Here is a 19322-nt window from a genome sequence, read left to right on the forward strand (position 1 = left end):
GATGAAATGTATAGCAGTTTGCATTCAAGGAAGAAAAGTGAAAACTCATTTATAACGGAAACAAAAACTCAGTAGGCACGTACACTTTTGAAAATTTAACTAATGTCAAAACTTAAAATAACGTTTGGTGCAGTTTATGAGAACAGTATGGCAGCTAGTTTAAGAAGTAGTTTGAATGGCTGTGGGGCACAGTAATGCATGGGAACAAACATTGTCAGTAGTACAAAATAGAAAATGGGTCTTACTATGTTGAGACAGCTGGTGATATTCTATCTGAAGTACGTTGTCCTTTTGGAGAGACTATTTCTGACTGTGAAGTATTGCAGGCATACAAAAGAAGACAAAAAGTATTAGATATGTATATGCTAGAGGTGAACGTAGAGGAAGAATGTGGTAGAAACTTCCAAAAATCTCAGGGGAAGTTTGAGTCCAAGAAGACATTGCTTTTTAGAAGAAAGAATCTGCAAAATTAGAAAGGTATAGTCTTATAGTAGATATGGAGTCTGACTGAGCAGAGTCTATATATATATATATATATATATATATATATATATATATATATATATATATATATATATATATATGGGTCTACTTGATATGGCCGACATTTCAGAATGTCGAAAACCATATGGCCAAGGCCATATGATCGATATTTGAAATGTCAACCATATTAAAATAAAAAAAAAAACACAACAAAATCTTACCTTCATGCTGCAAGAAGGGGGGCTGCACCCCCGGAACTTAAATATACCAAATCTGAGATTGCACTGCAGTGCAGAAGATGGAAATTTTTCCATTCCACACTGTTTGCAGATGCCTGTTCTGCATGGTCAACATTTCGAGTGTCGATCCTATGGTCTCAGCTATTTGGTCATCGACATTCTGAAATGTCGACCATGTGAAGGGGACCCATATATATATATATATATATATATATATATATATATATATATATATATATATATATATATATATATTTATTTATGAAAACATACATAGTTATAAAATTATAAAATATATATATATATATATATATATATATATATATATATATATATATATACACACATTTTTTTTTTCCACACAGATGAGTCAGTAGATCAAACATTTGTTATGAAGAACTCTTGGAATTGAACACCTCAGACAGTACTAATTGGAGGGTGTGGGGTTAAATGAATTATTTAAAATGAAAAACTTGACCACTGAGTAGGGAGATATGTGGACTACAATAATTATACCCTCTGTATTTGCTGTCACATTTTATATTTATGTTGCACTAATCCCTGGTCCTTACTACAGTCTTACTTTTTTACTTTGATTTTTGGGCTCTAAACCAGCCATTTGGTTTTTGGGTTCCAAACAAGGAATTCTGCATTGAGTTTTTTCTGCACTCCTGTGGCAGAAGTGTGCTGATCTAACCTATCTTTAAACTTGCTCCTCTTTGCTTGTATTTAAGCCTCATTTTGCACTGGCTTTGGTTATAGCTGCTCAGAGCCCCTCGTTGTTTGGCAGCTTTGGTTGAGAGTGCTGAGAGTCTGCTTTCATCTAGAGCAATCCATTACTAAAAAGACAAAAATAATTGTTATTTTGTACTTCTCTTCCTAATTGCAACTGTATTTTATCAGTTTCTTAAGTTATTTGCTGGGGTATTTTTTGTTACTCTTTTCAAAAAAAAAATGTACTGTCTACTGCTGCTTTAAGTAATTAACTGTGCTGTAATAGATTGTATCTGATAGTTCTAGGGCTGTTGTAGCTAGTTTGTTGTCCTTTTACACTAAATTAAGAGTTTTTTTCCTGCACTTTTATGCCAGAAGTGTGCATATTTAACCTTTCCGATTTGGCGATTGCTGGTCAAAGGGTTACTGTGCTTTTCTTAGTTGGTAGTTAGCTTTAAACTTGTTCCTCTTTGCTCATATTTAAGCCTCGTGTTTGTGCTAAGTTACTGTATGCACAGCAGTGGTTAGCAGTGCCCTGTATGGATGTAGATCTTTGAAACTGATAATAATTATCACTAATACAATACTATACCCAGCATATTGCTGCTCTCAGAGCAAATTAGTTGAATGCTGAGCAGCATTGCTTTGTGAGGTTGCTTTTGGCTGCACAAAGTATACTTCCCACCTACACTTTGTACCGCCGGCAAAGTCCAATTTAATTTAACCCATTCCCTTCCCTGACTGAATCCACAGTAAGGATCATGGATGGGCAGTTTCCTAACATCTCTGTGGCCAGCCTGGTAGACATGGACATCCTACAGCAATAAAGGGTTGTGTCAGCTACAGTGTCAACCACTTACGCCTGCAACAAGTAAATACTTTATGTGAGAGATGTAGTTACACTATGAAATTGGCGGCAGGACTGTCACATATGGATAGGTCAAATGCCAAATAGGTTGGCAGCACACACACGTATCACTGCCCACACTAAATAAGGACATGACAAATAAACCCACATATGTGGAGGTACTCACTAGTAACTTACCAAAAGACGAGAGGCCTCCCAAATGGTGCCTTCCGAAACAACTTACACACATAGCAATGCAAAGAAACCACACAACACATAACAACACACCAGTGTCCCAACAAATAAGCCCATAAGACATACCTCGAAACCAAGTATATTGATCATAGGAGACTCGATATCCAAGCACAGGCTGTTCCCCTCACCATGCTGAATAAGGAGCAGGTTACAGTTAGCTGCCAGTCAGGTGCAAGGATCTGTCAAGTCTCTCAACCACAAGTACCAGTATGACTCTGTCATAGTCCATCTGGGGATGAATGACTTGAGATGTACCTCTCTGGACTATATGAAGAGAGACATGACTGAGCTCTTAAATTGTGTGTCACAGGCAGATATAAGCCTAGCATTAAGCAGTATTCTACCTTCTCCAAGGATGATGCCACAAACAAAAAATGATTGACTTTAACAGTTAGCTAAGATTCTGGTGTCATTCCAAAGGTATCCAAAATCTGTCACTCTGGGAAGACTTGGTCAACAGGCCACACTGCTCTCCCAGAGATAGTCTGCACCTGTCTCCTCTAGGCTTTCGGATATGGGCAAAGGCAATAGCCACCCCTATTGTGCCTTTTTAATGCAGTATGATAATAAACAACCTCCCAACATAACAAAATCATCTCTAGATAAACTTGATGTACTGCTGCTAAATGTCAGGAGTCTAAACAAAAAAATGCACTCCTGGAAGCACTTCTCACCTTGGAAGATGCTGACATCTGTGCAGTCAATGACACATGGTTCAAAGTCATGGAAACCACCCCAGCCCCACAGGGCTACATCACCTTCCTTGTGTTCAGACCACAAATTGTGTGTGAGAGAGCCAAAGGGAGAGGTATATCCATCTTTATTAACGATAAGTACACCTTGAGACTGGTCAAACAGTATGACCCTCTTGATCTACTCCATGTCCAGTTAATGGTAGGCAAAATCCTCTACCATATCAAAGCTACCTATAGCTCCCTCACAATGAAACAGAAAAAGTATATTGCATACCTGGACTTACTGGAGTCTCTTGCCATACAGCCCAACACCTGACTCATGGGTGATTTTAGTTATCCTACCATTGACTAGGAAACATACACAACCACAAACATACTGGCTCAGAGGTTCTTGGACTTTGTTAATACAAATGTTCTGTAACAGCTAGTCAGCACTCTGATGAGGGGGCTTAAATGTCCTGGACATAGTACTCGCTAACATGGCAGAGCATTGCACCTCCCTTGTGTGATGTCCTCCATGGTAAGATCGGACCATAAATCACTCCCTTTCAATGTAATTATAAGGCCAGATACCCCATTAAGCTCAAAATTGGTTAAGAATTTTTTCAAGACAAATTAGCTCCCACTAAGCGATGGTATAAGAAGTTTTAAAGCCACATCTAACACAGATAACACAGACTCATATGTACACCAACGCCCTATATAACCATGTAAGCAGTTGTCTAAAATTTGCTAAACCTGACCCGATGAAACTAAGCCTTACCAGAAAAACAAGGCACCCTGGTGGACCCCTAGTACAAACAAGCTATATAGCTAATTAATAAATAAATAAATAAACAAACTAATGTCCAAAAATGAGAGGGAACTGGCTCAGCAGTGGTAGAAATCCCTTTCTAACCTAAACAAACAGATTAGAGATCTTGTCAATTCTCCATAGCCAATTGTGAAGCAAAAATAGCCTCCCTAGCTAAGTATAATCACAAGGCATTCTTAACTATGTCCAGAATTTAAAGGGGAACACACATCTGTGTGCTGAACTGGTTGTGGATGGCATCACTCATACTCAATAGGAGGTAGTAGCCAACCTGCTAGCTGACTGATTTGGAGCAAGCTTCACTGCCCTTGTCCCCACCACTCTTCCCCCAAATATACTTGCCACCATTCCTTAGCCTGTTATCTCAATAGAACAGATCATCTCTGCACTCTGCAAGGCAAAAAAACATAGCATCAGTGGGACCAGGCAGCATCCCAAGTTGCATTTTTCAAACATGGAACCTTGTTTAACTACAGCCCGCAGACTGGCTATGTTCCGACAGAATGGAGGGCACCAAAAGTAATCCTTCTGCATAAAGGGGGACCATTGTAGACCACTGTAGACCTATAAACTTGTAGACCACTGTAGACCTATACACTTGACTAGCCTCATCTGTAAGGCCATGGAAAGAATCATTATGGACCTTATCATCAAGGATATAGGTCATCTGCAGACTCTGAAGCTAAACCAGTTTGAATTTGTTAAGGGTAGATCATGTCTGTTAAGCCTGATTGGCTTCTTTGCAAAAGTTACTAAGGCCTTGGATGAAGGAAAGACCGTGTATGCCACCTTCCTCAACCTAGTCAAGGCATTTCACACAATCCCCCAATTCTGGTATTATAGAGAAACTCTTCCAATTGGGTATTAAGTCCTACATCACCAGTGGGTAACCAGTTGGCTCACTGGCAGAACACATACTGTCAAAGTGGGTGGCTTCACCTCGAGCAAAAATCAGTCTCCAGTGGAATACCGCATGGTTCTGTGCCGAGCCCTTTATTGTTAGGAATCTATTTCTCAGACGTCCGGGCAAACCTGGAGGGCCTGTAGCTGACCAAGTTCATTGATGATTGCAAATTGGGAGCAATCAATGAGTCCCCCAAATGATGCCAGTATAGTGCAGAAAGAATTAATACAGACAAATGTTTGGTGCCAAAGCCACTTATTCAAACTAAATGCAAAATCATGCATTATTATCCCCTTTGGAAAAGCTATCATCCCTACTAATTACATTATTGACAGCACCCTCACCCCCAAGTGTAGACCCAGTGGAATGTGATCTGGGTATTCAGGTTGATAGCAATCTGAACTTGACCATCACATATCCACAGTGGTAAGGAAATCCTTCTGTGTGGCACACCTCACAAGTAAAGGCATTGCATCTATATCTAAGGATATTATAATTCCATTGTACTTTGCCCTCGTCAGACCAATAATTTAGTACAGTGCTCCCTTTTGTATGTATCTCATCAGTCACATGCAAGAGTTGGAGAGGCCACAGAGGATTCTCACTAAGAAAATACAGAGTACACAAAACAAGTGTTATGTGGAAAAACTGAAAGCCCTGTCACTGTATTCTGGATCCTACATGCTGCTAAGGAGTGACCTGTGCCTAGCTTACAGGGCAGTGTCCAACCTGGCTTTGATAGAAATGCTACACATTTGTAAATCAAACTACACAAGGGTCACTCATTCCAGGGATCTTAACCTAGCCTCTGATAGGAACATATGCTGCATAGATGGATAAATCTCCCAGAGACTACCCCATCTCTGGAACAAGCTTCCCATTCCCTCACTCACCTTCTTCAAATGCAGCCTAGGTCAATTGATGGATGACCGTAAATTCATTCCTGATGTGGCCCCCATATCCGTCATGGACAGAAGTATTTGGTATTAATTGCCAAAGACTCATACCTCTGTGAATTTTGCTCACCCAACTACTGACAGTTGGTACAGCTCGGTATAAATGTATGGCTAGGCTTGTAAGAGCTCTTGCGCCATTAGCCTAGTAACCTCCTATGAACCGTACAACACACATTGTGTCCCATAACTTAAAAGTGTATAAAGTATGGGCGAACATCACAAAGAAGGCAAACAGTTTTATTGAGCATTAATAAGTGTTACCTAAAAGTTCGAAGTATGAATAAAATGAAGGCATAGTACATTGGAAGAGAGTACAGCTATCATACAAGTCTATAGCAAAGACTGACAGTTTGTAATGCATTAACAGGTTTTGATGTTGGAAGAGAATAGGTTATTGTCCATTTCTTTTATACTAATTTTATCCCACAGACTGGTCCTAAATTCCCCTTAGTTTATCTCATTTCAGAATGTTTGGGAGTTTTTGTCTTGCTGTGGCAGCCTTGCAATGGCTTTCTTCCCACTTGTCCTTGATCTTGCAGTCTTAATGGGTAACAGTCAAGCCAAATAGTGCCTTGTCAGTGCTAGGGCTCCATAACTGTTTGGTTTTGATGGGTAATCATTAGCAGCAGTTTTAATGTTTGGGCATGGCTGGGGATTGAGGACAGAATTTCTGCTGAAGGAGTTTAAAGGTAAGCAAATGTAAAAAAAGTAGTAAAACAGTAACTTGGAGCCAGTTTGGTATGCTTAATGACAGGAGATGTTCAGATGGATCAGAAAGTACAGATAACTGGCACATACTAGTGACAGTATTTTGAAGTTTGTGTTTGTAGAATTAATTGAGAGTTGTGACAGGAAAAGCATATTCCAGTTTAGGTGTTGTCAAGGCGTATGCCTGCAGCTAATTTTAATTTACATATAAGTAAGATACAGACCATAGAGTTTATTATCGGTTGCTTTAGTGCATGTATCTTTTAGGTTTTCTTCTTGGGGCGTGAATGTTACATTGTGAAAAGCCTCATCATTAAGTGTTTCACTTTGCACAATCCTATGGTTAGGAGGGTCAGCCCATGTAGTGTTCCCTTGTTTTTTTAGTTTCCTTGAGAAGCCAAATGCCACTATGTTGGTTTTCTTACTATTCAGTATTGGCTTGGTTCTCAGATAAACATTTTCAGGTAATAAATTCAAGCCGAGTTTCCTTTTGAACTCTTGCACGAGGGGCAGTAACCTTCATCAGAACAAGATCGTGTCATGCCAGGTGTGTCAGGTATTGTGATGGAGCCCTGACTATGACTTGGATGACCCAACTTTGCTTAGAAGCTCAGGCACTGGAGAAGACAGCATGAAATGAAGAAGGATGAAGAGGCCTGTGCTTGCCTTTCTTAGTGGGAGGTTGAAAGAGTATTCTGGGTACTCCTGATAGCAAGGCCCCTGGTGAAGACCAGGAACTGGCTAGGGGAGATGTCACTGCATTAAGTGGAGGGCAGAGCATGGAGATTCATCACTGTGCATGTTGAAGTTGCTATGGTTTCCTCAAAACACACATCGGAAGGTTACAGCATGATTATTCCTTGCATGGCTCCTTTCCAATTCTGGAGCATGGCACTCCATGCCTCTGTTCTGTCCCAGTGAAGAGTCAGACTGGCATTTCACCAAGTGTGAGGAAATACCAGGGAGTTGGCTAGAAGGAGACAGATGTTAGCTACAGCTGAGGCATAAAGCGACGTAAAACAAGATCTGTGTACGTGGCTGTGTGCAACCTTGGAAACGTCTATGGCTAATCTGTTAATACTGTAGTAGAATTTATCCTAATGTGGCTGTCTGGAGTACTCCTAATTAGTTTATTATTGCCTCAAATGCTGTATCTTTCAAGAACTTCTTTTTTTGTGCTAAGCATCCCACTGCCATTGTCTCATCTTTTATGTTACCTGTGAGTAGCAAGTAATTTGCTGTTTTGAAGGCCCTTTTGTCTATACAAAAATCACCTAACTAGCTGACCCTTTTGGTGCTGCTGTAGATGTAGTCATTGTCACACTATAGACAAGTCATTGTTTTGAATCCTTTCCGAATGTCATCTTGAAAATAAACCAAAAGTCTGTACTTGTTAATATAATCAAAGAGCTGGGAATGTATAATAATATGATATAATAGTGAGAAATCCTATCATGTACAAGTTTTGCCCTTGGACATTGCTTATTTTACACTGAGATGCAACACCCTCAGATCAGGGCACACAAAAAACAGGTCCCACATTCCACCAGTGTATGACACTTAACACTTGTACACTGGCCTCTGCTTGGCCAGTGTATGACTGTTAACACTGGCCAAGCAAAGGCAAAATGAAAATGTTGGTGAAGAAACCATTAGAAAGTGAAAGGGGGAGAAGGGCATCCAAAAGGCTCCTAATAAAGGAGAAGCTGTATATACTAACTGAAAAGCTTTCTATACTAGATTAATGAACATAAATTATAGCATTTTTAATGCTAATTGTATAAATGGTTAAATGCAAAAACAGCCCTGTATGCATGGAGTAGAGAGTAGAACCCCCCCCCCCCCTTTAACTCAAAAGGTTATCTGGAAATAGTGCAAAAAATACTAATACAACAGTTATCCAGTGACTAGTTGTAACAGTCACAGAATTGTTAAGGTCACTGTTTAATCTTTATTATGGGAACTTACTGAGAGTTATTCTCAGAATAAGTAGTGAGCTACACAGCATTGCTTTCAAAACATAATGAATTCATGTTGCTTTCGAGTAAATAAATTGTCAGCAACTGCATCTCAAGCCATATTTTGGAAATATGTTTAACTATCTAACCAGAACTAAGCAGCTGGAATACAGCTGAAAAATAACAGAGAAAGAGACAACTGCAGAGCATTCCAAGGCACAGAGATAATAAAAAGCATCTTTTAGAATGTTTCATAATGTACAGGATATATTCATTCCTGAGGTGATTCAACTAGCAATAGTCAGTGCTGAAATGATAGAAGAGCTTACACACAGGTGACCAGGCTGCACTTACTAGTTGATAACCATTTATTAGCATATGTAACAGACTATTTCCACCAAAATCCAAGTGGAGACAGCATAGGTAAAACAAAACTTTACCAGTCCATTGTGAAAGGGCAAGCTAGCCATGAAACTCCTAACAGCCACATCCTGAGAAGGAACCAAAGATTTGTCATACTAACAGTCAAAACAGTAAGAATAAAGATTTGGGTCAAGAGAGAATGTCTGCCAAAGCTAACAGATGCGTAATTCAGGGCAAGGTGGTTCAAGTCAGATGCCCCATTCATATCACTTCCTGAGTCATACAGAGAAAAAACACACAAGGCTGAATGGTAGAGTGACTAACATAGATAACACCGACTTAACAATTCTGGAAAGTTGTGTAAACAAAGCTAAAAGAAACCCCCTTTAAAGAGTTATTAAAGTTGTTAAAGTGAGTTGAGTGTTGAGGTGAATATTAATTAACTGCCAGTAAAACATCCCAGAGTAATGAGTTCTATGAAAAAAGCTGCTGCACTTGAGTATAAGGTGTCCATTATGAGTGGATGAAGTTCTACTCACAGAGGATCAGAGTTCCTGAACTGCATTCACTGAAAAAAAACACTGTTTAAATGTTTTTGCATGGGGTCAGGCCCCCCCCACTCCAGAATTTAAATGTATCGACCCCATGGTTTCATCAAATTACCCTTAAAGTGCATCAATACCAGCATAACTCACCGATAGTGATTTCTTGTGGAGAAGCTCTGATCCTCGACAGGTTGAATTTCAGGCAAATGATATTTGAAAATTCAATCTTCATCCACCTGCAGGTTACTAGAGTATGAGGAGTGCAATATCGTAGAGGTTCTCCGTTTAGAAGCAGCACACATTCATCACTGTAACCGTTTTGTCCGTAAATGGAGGGTATAATAATGATTCATTGTTTCTGTGATATTGAATCTAAACTCTGGGCCTATATGGGCTGTTTAAGAGCTTGCTTAGAGATCCCGGTGCATAAATTATATTCATAAACTATATAACTCCTTAAATATCTTTATAACTGTGATGCATCTACAGTGCATGGACAAAGAATTCCACAACCTCCCTGCTCTGTAATGGAAGAAAAAAAAACTTTTTAAAGAAGAACTAATAGGTAAACTGACAGTGAAATTATTTCTGGTATAGGTATTATGTTTCAGAAATTTAATGCATAAGATAGCAGCCATGGCATTGTCATGTAGGCATTTATGCACTATGATTAAATATTCCCTTAATTTACACCTGGACATGGTGGTGCAGCAGTTAGCGTTGTTGCCTCACAGCAAGAGTTTCTCCCGTTGGATTCTCGGCTGGAGCGCCTTCTGTGTGGAGTCTGCATGTCCTCCCCATGGTCGTATGACATTTAAAGACATGCAGGTAGGTGCGTGCATGAATGGGTGTGCCTTCTTTGAAGGTTGGGCGTCGGGCTGGCAACTCAGCACTGTAAAAATCCACTGCCAGTCATTAGCGGACTGGAGTTCTGCTTTGGCGACCCCTAACCAGGAAAAGCCGAAAGACATTACTTTACTTAGAATAGATACAACAATGCATACAAGTCTCCTGCTGTAATGGCAGCTGAGCCCTGCCACATGTCTAGTAAAGGTTTTTTGGATACACTCAAGCACCTTAACGTGTGAGATTCCAAACACACAAATATAACCACACAGTATTCAATTATTGTACAATTACTAGTAGTGTAGAACTTGAGCAGGACAATGTTACCCTTGTACTGTAAAGCAGTGCAGGATGTTCTTAAGACCGTAGCATTGCGAGCCAGACATCAAGTAACAGTTCACTAGCATGTCTATGTCCTTAACTGGACTAATAAATTTGCTCATAACCATATGATTGGCACAATTATATTCGTAAATTTGTAACCACAAAGTGCATAACCATACACTTGTTATAATTAAAATTTGGGTAGTACCCAGTTAATCAAACTATCTGGATGCCTTTGATGAGAATGATAATCCTCAGTATTGTTAACTGTAGTACCAAATGTAATATTGTCAGCAAATGTACTGAGCCAAATGTATTCTAAGTTAGGCAATCGGAGATTAAAATTCCAAAAAAATAGAAAGGACACGGTACATAAACTTGTGGAATACCCATACATATAAGCTTGTGATTCAAACAGTTGTTCCCCCATCCTGCCACATAAAAATTCATATTAGTCTTTCATGATGTCATAAAAGATGTCACATACGATTTTGTCAAATGCTTTGCCAAGGTCTACATAGACGACATCAACAGCCAAAACACAGTCAAGAGAGTTTATCATATTTTCATAGAAATTTATTAAGTTAGAAAGTATCTCCCTGATAGAAAACCATGCTGATGTATATCAAAACTGGTCAAACAACATATGTTGAAAAGAGAAACACACATGGCCACTCTAAACATTTCCCCAAAATACCGGTGAAGCTAAGTGGTCTATTGTTATTAGTAGACAAACTAGGTTGACAGCCCCGCATGGAAATAATGATTGCCTGCATCTTTATGGCAGGCGTATATAACCTTCTTCTAATGACATTTCAGAAAATGTCCATTTAAATTATCAAGTCCTGCTACTGAATTTGACTTAATTTTTAATAATATCTTTTATACCATGTGTAAATGGTTTATTAGCCAAAGTTGGATAGGACCTGAAATTTTCCATACTTTTTTCTTTCTACATTTTGCATGAGAAAGCCTACAATTCCACCACAGAAACATAAAATGGGACATAGTGATTTACCAAGCTATAAATGAAGTCAGAAAACTTAGCCCTTCTCTCCTGTATTGGCAAACCTTCCAGTCTTGACTCTCAGTTCTATGATTATATTTCTACAAAGTCAGAGCAATAGAACTTCCTAATAGCTCCCTTCTCCTTAACACTAGTTGAAATATTAGAAGCAACCCCAAATTTCACACAAATGTGATCAGACCTCCTGTTTTAACCTAACTTAAAATCAGTCCATATTTAAAATTACAAATTCAAGAGCGCCTAACAAAAAAGTGCTGGAAACATTAATTTCTTCTTAAAGCACAACAATGCACCCAGTGGCTGTGGCAGCCATCATCGACTCTGATTGTTCTTCGTCTTCTATATCTCAGTTGATCTGTTAGCATCTTGTAATAGGTTCACAGTTCCTATATTCTCTGAAGGGGTTAGGGATAAGTATAGCCCTACTCCGGTTTTGTGCTCTTCCATTCAGAGGCCACAGGTGTGCTTGAGAATTCAGGTGTTCGTTCTTTTGTATTTTAGCCTACTCAACTGTAGAGCTTACTACCACTGTGGCTTCATGTGTGTCTGTCTTTTGCTGGCTTCCACGGGTAACTTAAAATTCACCTTTTTGGGGGGGGGGTTGCCTTTTAAAGGATGGAGAGGAGTTGTGATGATTTTGTATTGTTTCACTCTGTTTTCTGTAATTTTGTTGTTTTATCATTTATATTTATTTATTTCACTCTGTATTTGGTGTTTTATTGAAACACCTAAATTTGAAGTTGGTATATTTGAAAGCCAGTTAACAAGCTCACTAATTGCTATCTCTGTGGCAGTAGTAGCAAGGCATTGTTTTGTCCCCGTGTGTCATCAGTAGGTTCAGTTTGGGGAGACATAGACTGTAGTGGTCATAGACCTATTGTTCTATCACATGAGGCTCATGGATTTAGCATTATCATGGTAGACACTAGTAACCAAATGTGCAAGAACTCAGTAGTGTAAATGGAGATGACACAATGTACCCTGTACACTGAGGGCAGTATAATGTCTGATTTGCACTGACAGCATTCATGTTGCATCATCATATAGGTATTCAGACAGTCACCTCCCTTCACCTACCAGTCATATAACATGTAGTTGACATGGTCATTCGCAAGAAAACATCCTCTATGTCTTATTAAAGACATGCTGCAACCTCATTAACTTGTTTCTCCACCATAGGTTCCTACTTAATGTCAAAAAACTAAAGCTATTTGGAAAACACCAAAGTTCCAATAAAATCTCATCCAAGTGGACCATCTCCCCCCAACAACAAAAATGAACTCCTTAGAAACTGTACTGGGATATAATTACCTAGGAATTTTATTAGACTTCACTCTCAATTTTCAATCTCACATTCGTGTTACTAAAGCCAACATGAACAAACAAACTTTTTGGGACCAAAAAGATCTCACATTTCTTATTACTACAAGGTAGGATTGCTATTGGAAAGGGAGCCCTTCCCCCACAATTGGAATATGGACTTCTCTGAGTGCCTCTGTTTCAAAAAAAGAACCTCTACCCGTTTCACTTCTCCTTCAGCAACATCTGTAGAGTCACTGTGCAAGAAAAATGCTTCATGCTTACCAAATGATGTATAAAAATCTGTGTGTACCAAGATTATATATTCCTCATTCTGAAGGAAGAATTGACCTCCTCGATATGTATAGATCGTCAGACATGGGACTGTATACATATCACCTGACCTCATCAGATCCAAACATAGTGAAAGATTAAAAACATAAGAAGTCTAGGTTGACTTCTCTCCTTAGTTTAGCAGCAGCATTTTGGTATCAAGCAGGAATGGAAGTCAAACCAGACGCAGAGAAAAAACAGACAGCAACTGAGTGTGCCAAAAACAGAACAAGGAATATAAGGAGAAGGATCAGATGAGAAAAGAAATGTGGAAAAAGCGTAAATATTGAGGCAAGTACAGAGATGATCTGGAACAACCTTATATTGATTAGGATTTGACACAGGAATGGTTAAGGAGAGGTGAATTGAAGCCAAAAGAATAAGAAAGGTTAATAATGGCAGCCCTGGATATATATGTTGATTTACAAAGTCCACTGAACATGTGGGTTCTGTTAAAAAAAAAAAAAAATCTTATTGCTAGTTTGTATACTGAAAGGCACAATAATGCAACAAGACAGTTGCACTGGGGATTGTGCAAACACTACAGTGTGAAAGTAGTTGAGAAGCATTGAAAGCATGAACCACAAAGCATTGTAGAGAATGATGAAGTTTATATCACGTGGGATCGCACATTATTGGGTAATTGTAATAATAATAGAGTAGGGTATAACTGAGATTATGGAAACCAGTTAGCTTTTTCACTATTGAGCCTCTTACTAGATGTGGAGTAGTGGACAGTTGAGTCACATTTAAACCTGGATGGGCCTTCGGAGACAGTATTCCTTTTAGTTGATGACCTTGTAATTGTACTTTGAGTATTGGAATGATGCACAAGTATCTGCAAGCACTTTTCTCGATTTAGTAAACACAGTGAGAGGCCAAAACAAAAATCATACTATAGTAATAACAAATGCAACATTGTGCCTCATTAACTATAAAAATAACCATGTGTGTTGTTTTAACCATAAATGATGAATGAAACATGCTTGCCTCAGTGTTTCACTCATTTCTTTCCACAGCTCTGGACTCGACCCAAATTCTGCTGGCAGTATTACCTACACAACTTCTAGACCTTTCAAACCAGAAAACCAGCCTGACTTGTTAACAGTGAAGGGCTCCAAGAGCATGGATTTGGGTAAGAAGGAAAACTTCAGCTACAGTAGTTGTTGTACTTACTTGTTTATCCAGAAAATATTTGTGAACCTCTGCCAGGACCTGCAGCATCATTATTAAAGCTGATAAGATAGAATTGTGTTAAATGTTATACTAACCTGTCATGTTGTGAAAAGTTACAAGAGAACATACACTGAGAGCACTTTTAGTGTAAACTTTCTTCTGAATTACTTAAATGTACGTGCAGCATACCCCAGCCCTCGGACCCTTTTAGCTGTTCACTTCTGCAACTGAAGATAAAATCATCTGTGACATGCACCTCAGATCACTGATATGCTTAAATATTTTAATATCATTTTAGGTGTAACTAATGGTTTTTGTTAAGATATATTTTCCAGAATGAGTGTGTAATGTTGATGTTTGGCATTATGCTGTGATTTCATATTTTCATCCGAAATGCAATGGACTTTGGGTTGACATTTAAGAACTGACTTGTTAGGCTTGGCAAAATGTATTAAATATTTAACAATCTGGATTTATAAGAGAGAAATTTAAAGTAGTACATATGAGAAGTCAGAATCTAAAAGAAGAATCTTACTGATGGGTAGGGGATAGTCTAAAATAATTAAAATGGAAGTGACTTTGATGAAATCATTCCAGGTAAGCTGAAGATATTTAACCAACAACAGTTAGTAAGGAGGTTTAATGGAGATACTGGGATGCATGTGACAAAAGACAGCTAACTGCAAAGGTAAGGTATTCCTCTGTGCACATCTGGTGAGGACTATTGGATTACTCCATATAGCTCTAAAGACCACAATTTCTGTAAAACCTTTGTAAGGAGAAGATAATCTAGAGGAGAACAGCTTAAATTTTTTTAAGTACCTTTGTTAAAGTATCACTTAAGACATAGGCAAACATCATTAACAGAAAAGAAAACAAACCAAATTAACAGTTTCCCATTACATTATATATTGCATATCTTTTCTTTTTGTAAATATCAACAGTCTGACTTTACGTAAATTGCTGAATTCCTGCCTTCCCTTAAACCTCACCCGCTCCTCATGTACATTAGTATGCATGTATTTTTCCAATTTCCATTTATTTTTATGGAATTTGCTGCTTCCCTTTTCTAAACATCCTTTTTCCAATTCTTTTATCGCTTTTGTAATATTCTTTACATCAAATACAGCCGGTTTAGATGTTTATTTCCATTCTTTAGTAATTGCTTTTTTTTGGCAGCCAACATAATTAAACTTAAATAAACCTTAGGATGTCTAGGCAATTCAGATCCTGTGTCCCAACTTTATTTATGACTGCTGGAAAAGTCCAGTTGGGTAAGTGCCCATTTGCAGCAAAGGCCAAGAGAAATTCCTGAGTATTACTGTGATGTCCCCTCTCTGGGCCAGTAATCAAGAATCCTCACCACTGACATTGGAGAGGGACATTCACTTGGAATACAAATGGATATACTCAGTATTTCCAGATACAGACTTTTCTGCATCAAGCACAAGAGGGACATTCATTGGAATACAAATGGCTATACTCAGTATTTCCAGATACAGACTTTTCTGCATCAAGCACAATTTCCCTTAAGAGCACATAGGGAACACACTCAGCCCGGGTCTAGGTTTCTTTCTCTGGTCCCCATTAAGACTACCCACTGGCACAGCTGCAGAGTTAAAACCTCAGCCGAGTGCCCAAGCTAAGTCCTCCACCACTGTCTCTGTAAAACCAGTGCTTCATGTCCCTGCTCCAAGTAGCTCACATACACACACACACACACACACACACTTGGGAAAGCCTGGCACAGATTTACCCACTGTGCCCCCTTCTGCCCAGACTATAAGGTGGTTATCACTGTCACCAGACAGTACAAAGTCAGGTATGGAAGTCTCTTCAATGGTACCCAATTATACTGAGTAAGATTAATATTACTACAAATGGTAATGTTGACAAAACAGCCAGGCTTCAGGAGTGGCCACAGTGTCACCAATAGATAGAAGTACTCTCAAAGGTTAAAATAGCCTTTAAAGAACCAGCCACAATGAACATTTTAAACATATTTAATAATAAAAGAACTTGAAAATATCTATTTACAGTAAACACTGGAGTTTCAGACACAGGAAATATTAAAAATAACACAACTGGGAAGATTCACACAGTTACAGAAAAAACAATACTTAATTATTCTCACTATATTTCCCTAACTGATCTAGAGAATTATGGTTCCTACTTGCGTAATAGAGCAAGGCAAGATGAAGTAGGAGTGGGATTCTTCTATGTCAGTTTCCAAAAAACAGACTGCCCTGAGACTTCTGTGTCACCTAATATTAAAACATTATTTCTGTACAGAATGACATCACATACATCTGGTCATCCGACTTTTGGTTCTCATGCAACCCTGTTGCTAGAAACTGCCAGAATTTAGTACCTACATGTCAATAATACACACAAGAGCATTGCTCAGATATGGTGCAGCTTCTGGAAGTCATAAAACAATTACAAATGTCTCCACTTCCTGCAGAGACTAACAAACCATGCTTCTTACAGAAACTGTGTTTCTAGTTTCATTCAAAACTGTGAGATAACATCTTTATGCCCTAGGCCCAGTAATTTAATTTCTTACTATTTTTCAAAGGTAGTTGGAACTGAGATTAACCTCTTCTCTCCCAGTATTATCTATTAACACACACATATATATATATATATATATATATATATATATATATATATATATATATATATATATATATAGGTTCATAGGTTAATACTAGGCTATCTGCCCAAGGGCATTTATAAGCCTCGCCCATAGTTATGTGGCTTTCGCCACCCCTTTAGTTTGAAGAAAACTATGCCTATTATTTTGCTGTGCCTCTGTCAAGCAGTGACACTGAAGTAATCCCTGGGGTATATCTGCGATCTCCCATCCATTGGTCAAGATTCCTCTTGAACAAGGCCAGCGAGGTGCTCTGCCTCACATGTACCGGGATTTTGTTCCACAGCATAGGGAGTCTCTGGGTGATGAATCTGTCCCTCCAGCACGTTCTATTAATAACCGTGTCAAGGTTTAAGTCTCCCGCCCTTGTGGTTCTGAGGGATCTAGATTTTTTGAGGTGAAGCATATTCATCAAATCTGGGTTTGACATGGCCTTATATGTCAGGCACAGGTCACCTCTGAGCAAGCGGTATGCGACTGAATAGAGCTGGAGTTCTTTCAGTCGGGCAGCATAAGACATATTTTTGAGACCCTTTATCCTTTTGGTGAGGAACTTTTGGGGCCTTTCCAGCTGTTGCAGGTGTTGGGTCAGATGCATTCCGAATGGGGCATTGTACTCAATCATAGGTCTAATGAGTGATGAGTACAGGGGGACGATGACATCCCTAGATCTAGATGTGAATCCCTTCATGATCAGGTGGGCAATGTAGAAGGTTTTCCTAACTACTTTGGCAACATGAGTGTCAAACGAAAGGTTACTGTCAACCTGGGTCCCCAGATCCCTGATGACTTCTTCTGTGCTCAGTGGATTGCCACCTATATGGTAGCTAGGGGTAACCTTGTTTTTCCCGAAGGGTATGACTATGCATTTCTTGGCGTTTAACTTTAGGCCATGGCTCTGGCACCAGTTATCCGTTTCTGTGAGGCCCTTCTGAAGGATATCTGTGTCAGATGTGTTTTCGACTATGGCGCCCAGTTTGCAGTCATCTGCAAACTTTGTCAGCCATAACCCTCCTGTGTTTGCTTGTACTTCAGAAAAGTAGATGCCGAACAAGAGTGGTCCCAGGACTGAGCCCTGTGGGACACCACTTGTGACAGGCTTATATTTAATTTAGTTATATATATATATTTAATTTAGTTACAGTACAATCAGGACCCACTTTTGGTACATTTTTAACACAAGCTGCTTTACAAATCCATTTTCTACACAAACTACTGTACAAATCAGTTTGATATTCAAATAACATATAATTCTTTACTAAATTCTAGCTAGCTGTGCTGGCATATGTTACACATCCACTGCCCTACTTCTCCTGGCATAGCTGGCAATACCTTACATCGTCACAATTACAAAAGAATGTTAAGAATAATAATTTTGCAGTCTTCAAAAATAATACAAAAATGTTTAAAGCTTAAATTATTATACCAAGTTTAAATATCTAGGAATGTACTTTGATTTTTCAATGACTGTTAATAAAATATTGTTGAAAGGAAAAAAAGTAGACATAATGTGAAAACCACTTGACTTTCTCTTCTTGTACTCAAATCTCGATTTTATTATTTTGCTTTACATTATACTCTGTTATTGTACCCATGTACTAGAAACATGCTCATTCTCTTAGGTCAAGAAGTTCATAGCAGATTTATTTAATTCCATATACATTCTAAAATTTCTTTTTCTTTTCAAGAATATTTTATTGCTTTCTTTTTGTATGTAAATTCTGTAAATTCCTACAAAGAAAAATTATGTACATATTTTGAACATTTTGAATGTTTATGCTAACTTACGTTAATTGTTTTTGTACTTGCTTTGTCAATCTTATGCTAGATCAGATACAACTTACATTACAATAATTTAATATTTACAGACATTTTAGCCACTTTATAGAGAAATTAAAGGTAAGTTAGTGTAATACAAACAGGAAATGCAGTATGAAGTGAAAGAAAAAAAAACAAGGTTATGGCATATTTAGAAGGAGAGACGTGGAGAGAAATTGATGAAGTAAGGAAACTGGTGAAGAAAGGAGTAAAAAGGTGTAAGGTATAAATAGGCTCTTTTTCAGATTACCTTTCACTCTCTGGTTATTTGCTTCCGATACCTAGTTTCCAAATGTAAATTCCAGCCTCTCTTGCCTATTTTCTCTACCCCTAGTTGCAATAATCCCTATTGGCAAAATCTC

General features: G+C 38.5%; 1 protein-coding gene across 1 annotated transcript in view; it reads left to right on the top strand.

Annotated features, from left to right (window-relative positions):
* PARD3B (par-3 family cell polarity regulator beta) overlaps window positions 1–19322 on the top strand; it is a 5075916-nt gene that overhangs the window by 2925131 nt on the left and 2131463 nt on the right. Inside the window, exon 19 of the mRNA XM_044075955.1 lies at window positions 14330–14445. Coding sequence (XP_043931890.1) covers window positions 14330–14445 — 116 coding nt within the window. The remainder of the gene's footprint in view (window positions 1–14329; window positions 14446–19322) is intronic.

This window comes from Protopterus annectens, chromosome 6.part1, assembly GCF_019279795.1.
Source record: "Protopterus annectens isolate FY-2018-M chromosome 6.part1, PAN1.0, whole genome shotgun sequence".
In the NCBI taxonomy this organism is placed as follows: Eukaryota; Metazoa; Chordata; order Ceratodontiformes; family Protopteridae; genus Protopterus; species Protopterus annectens.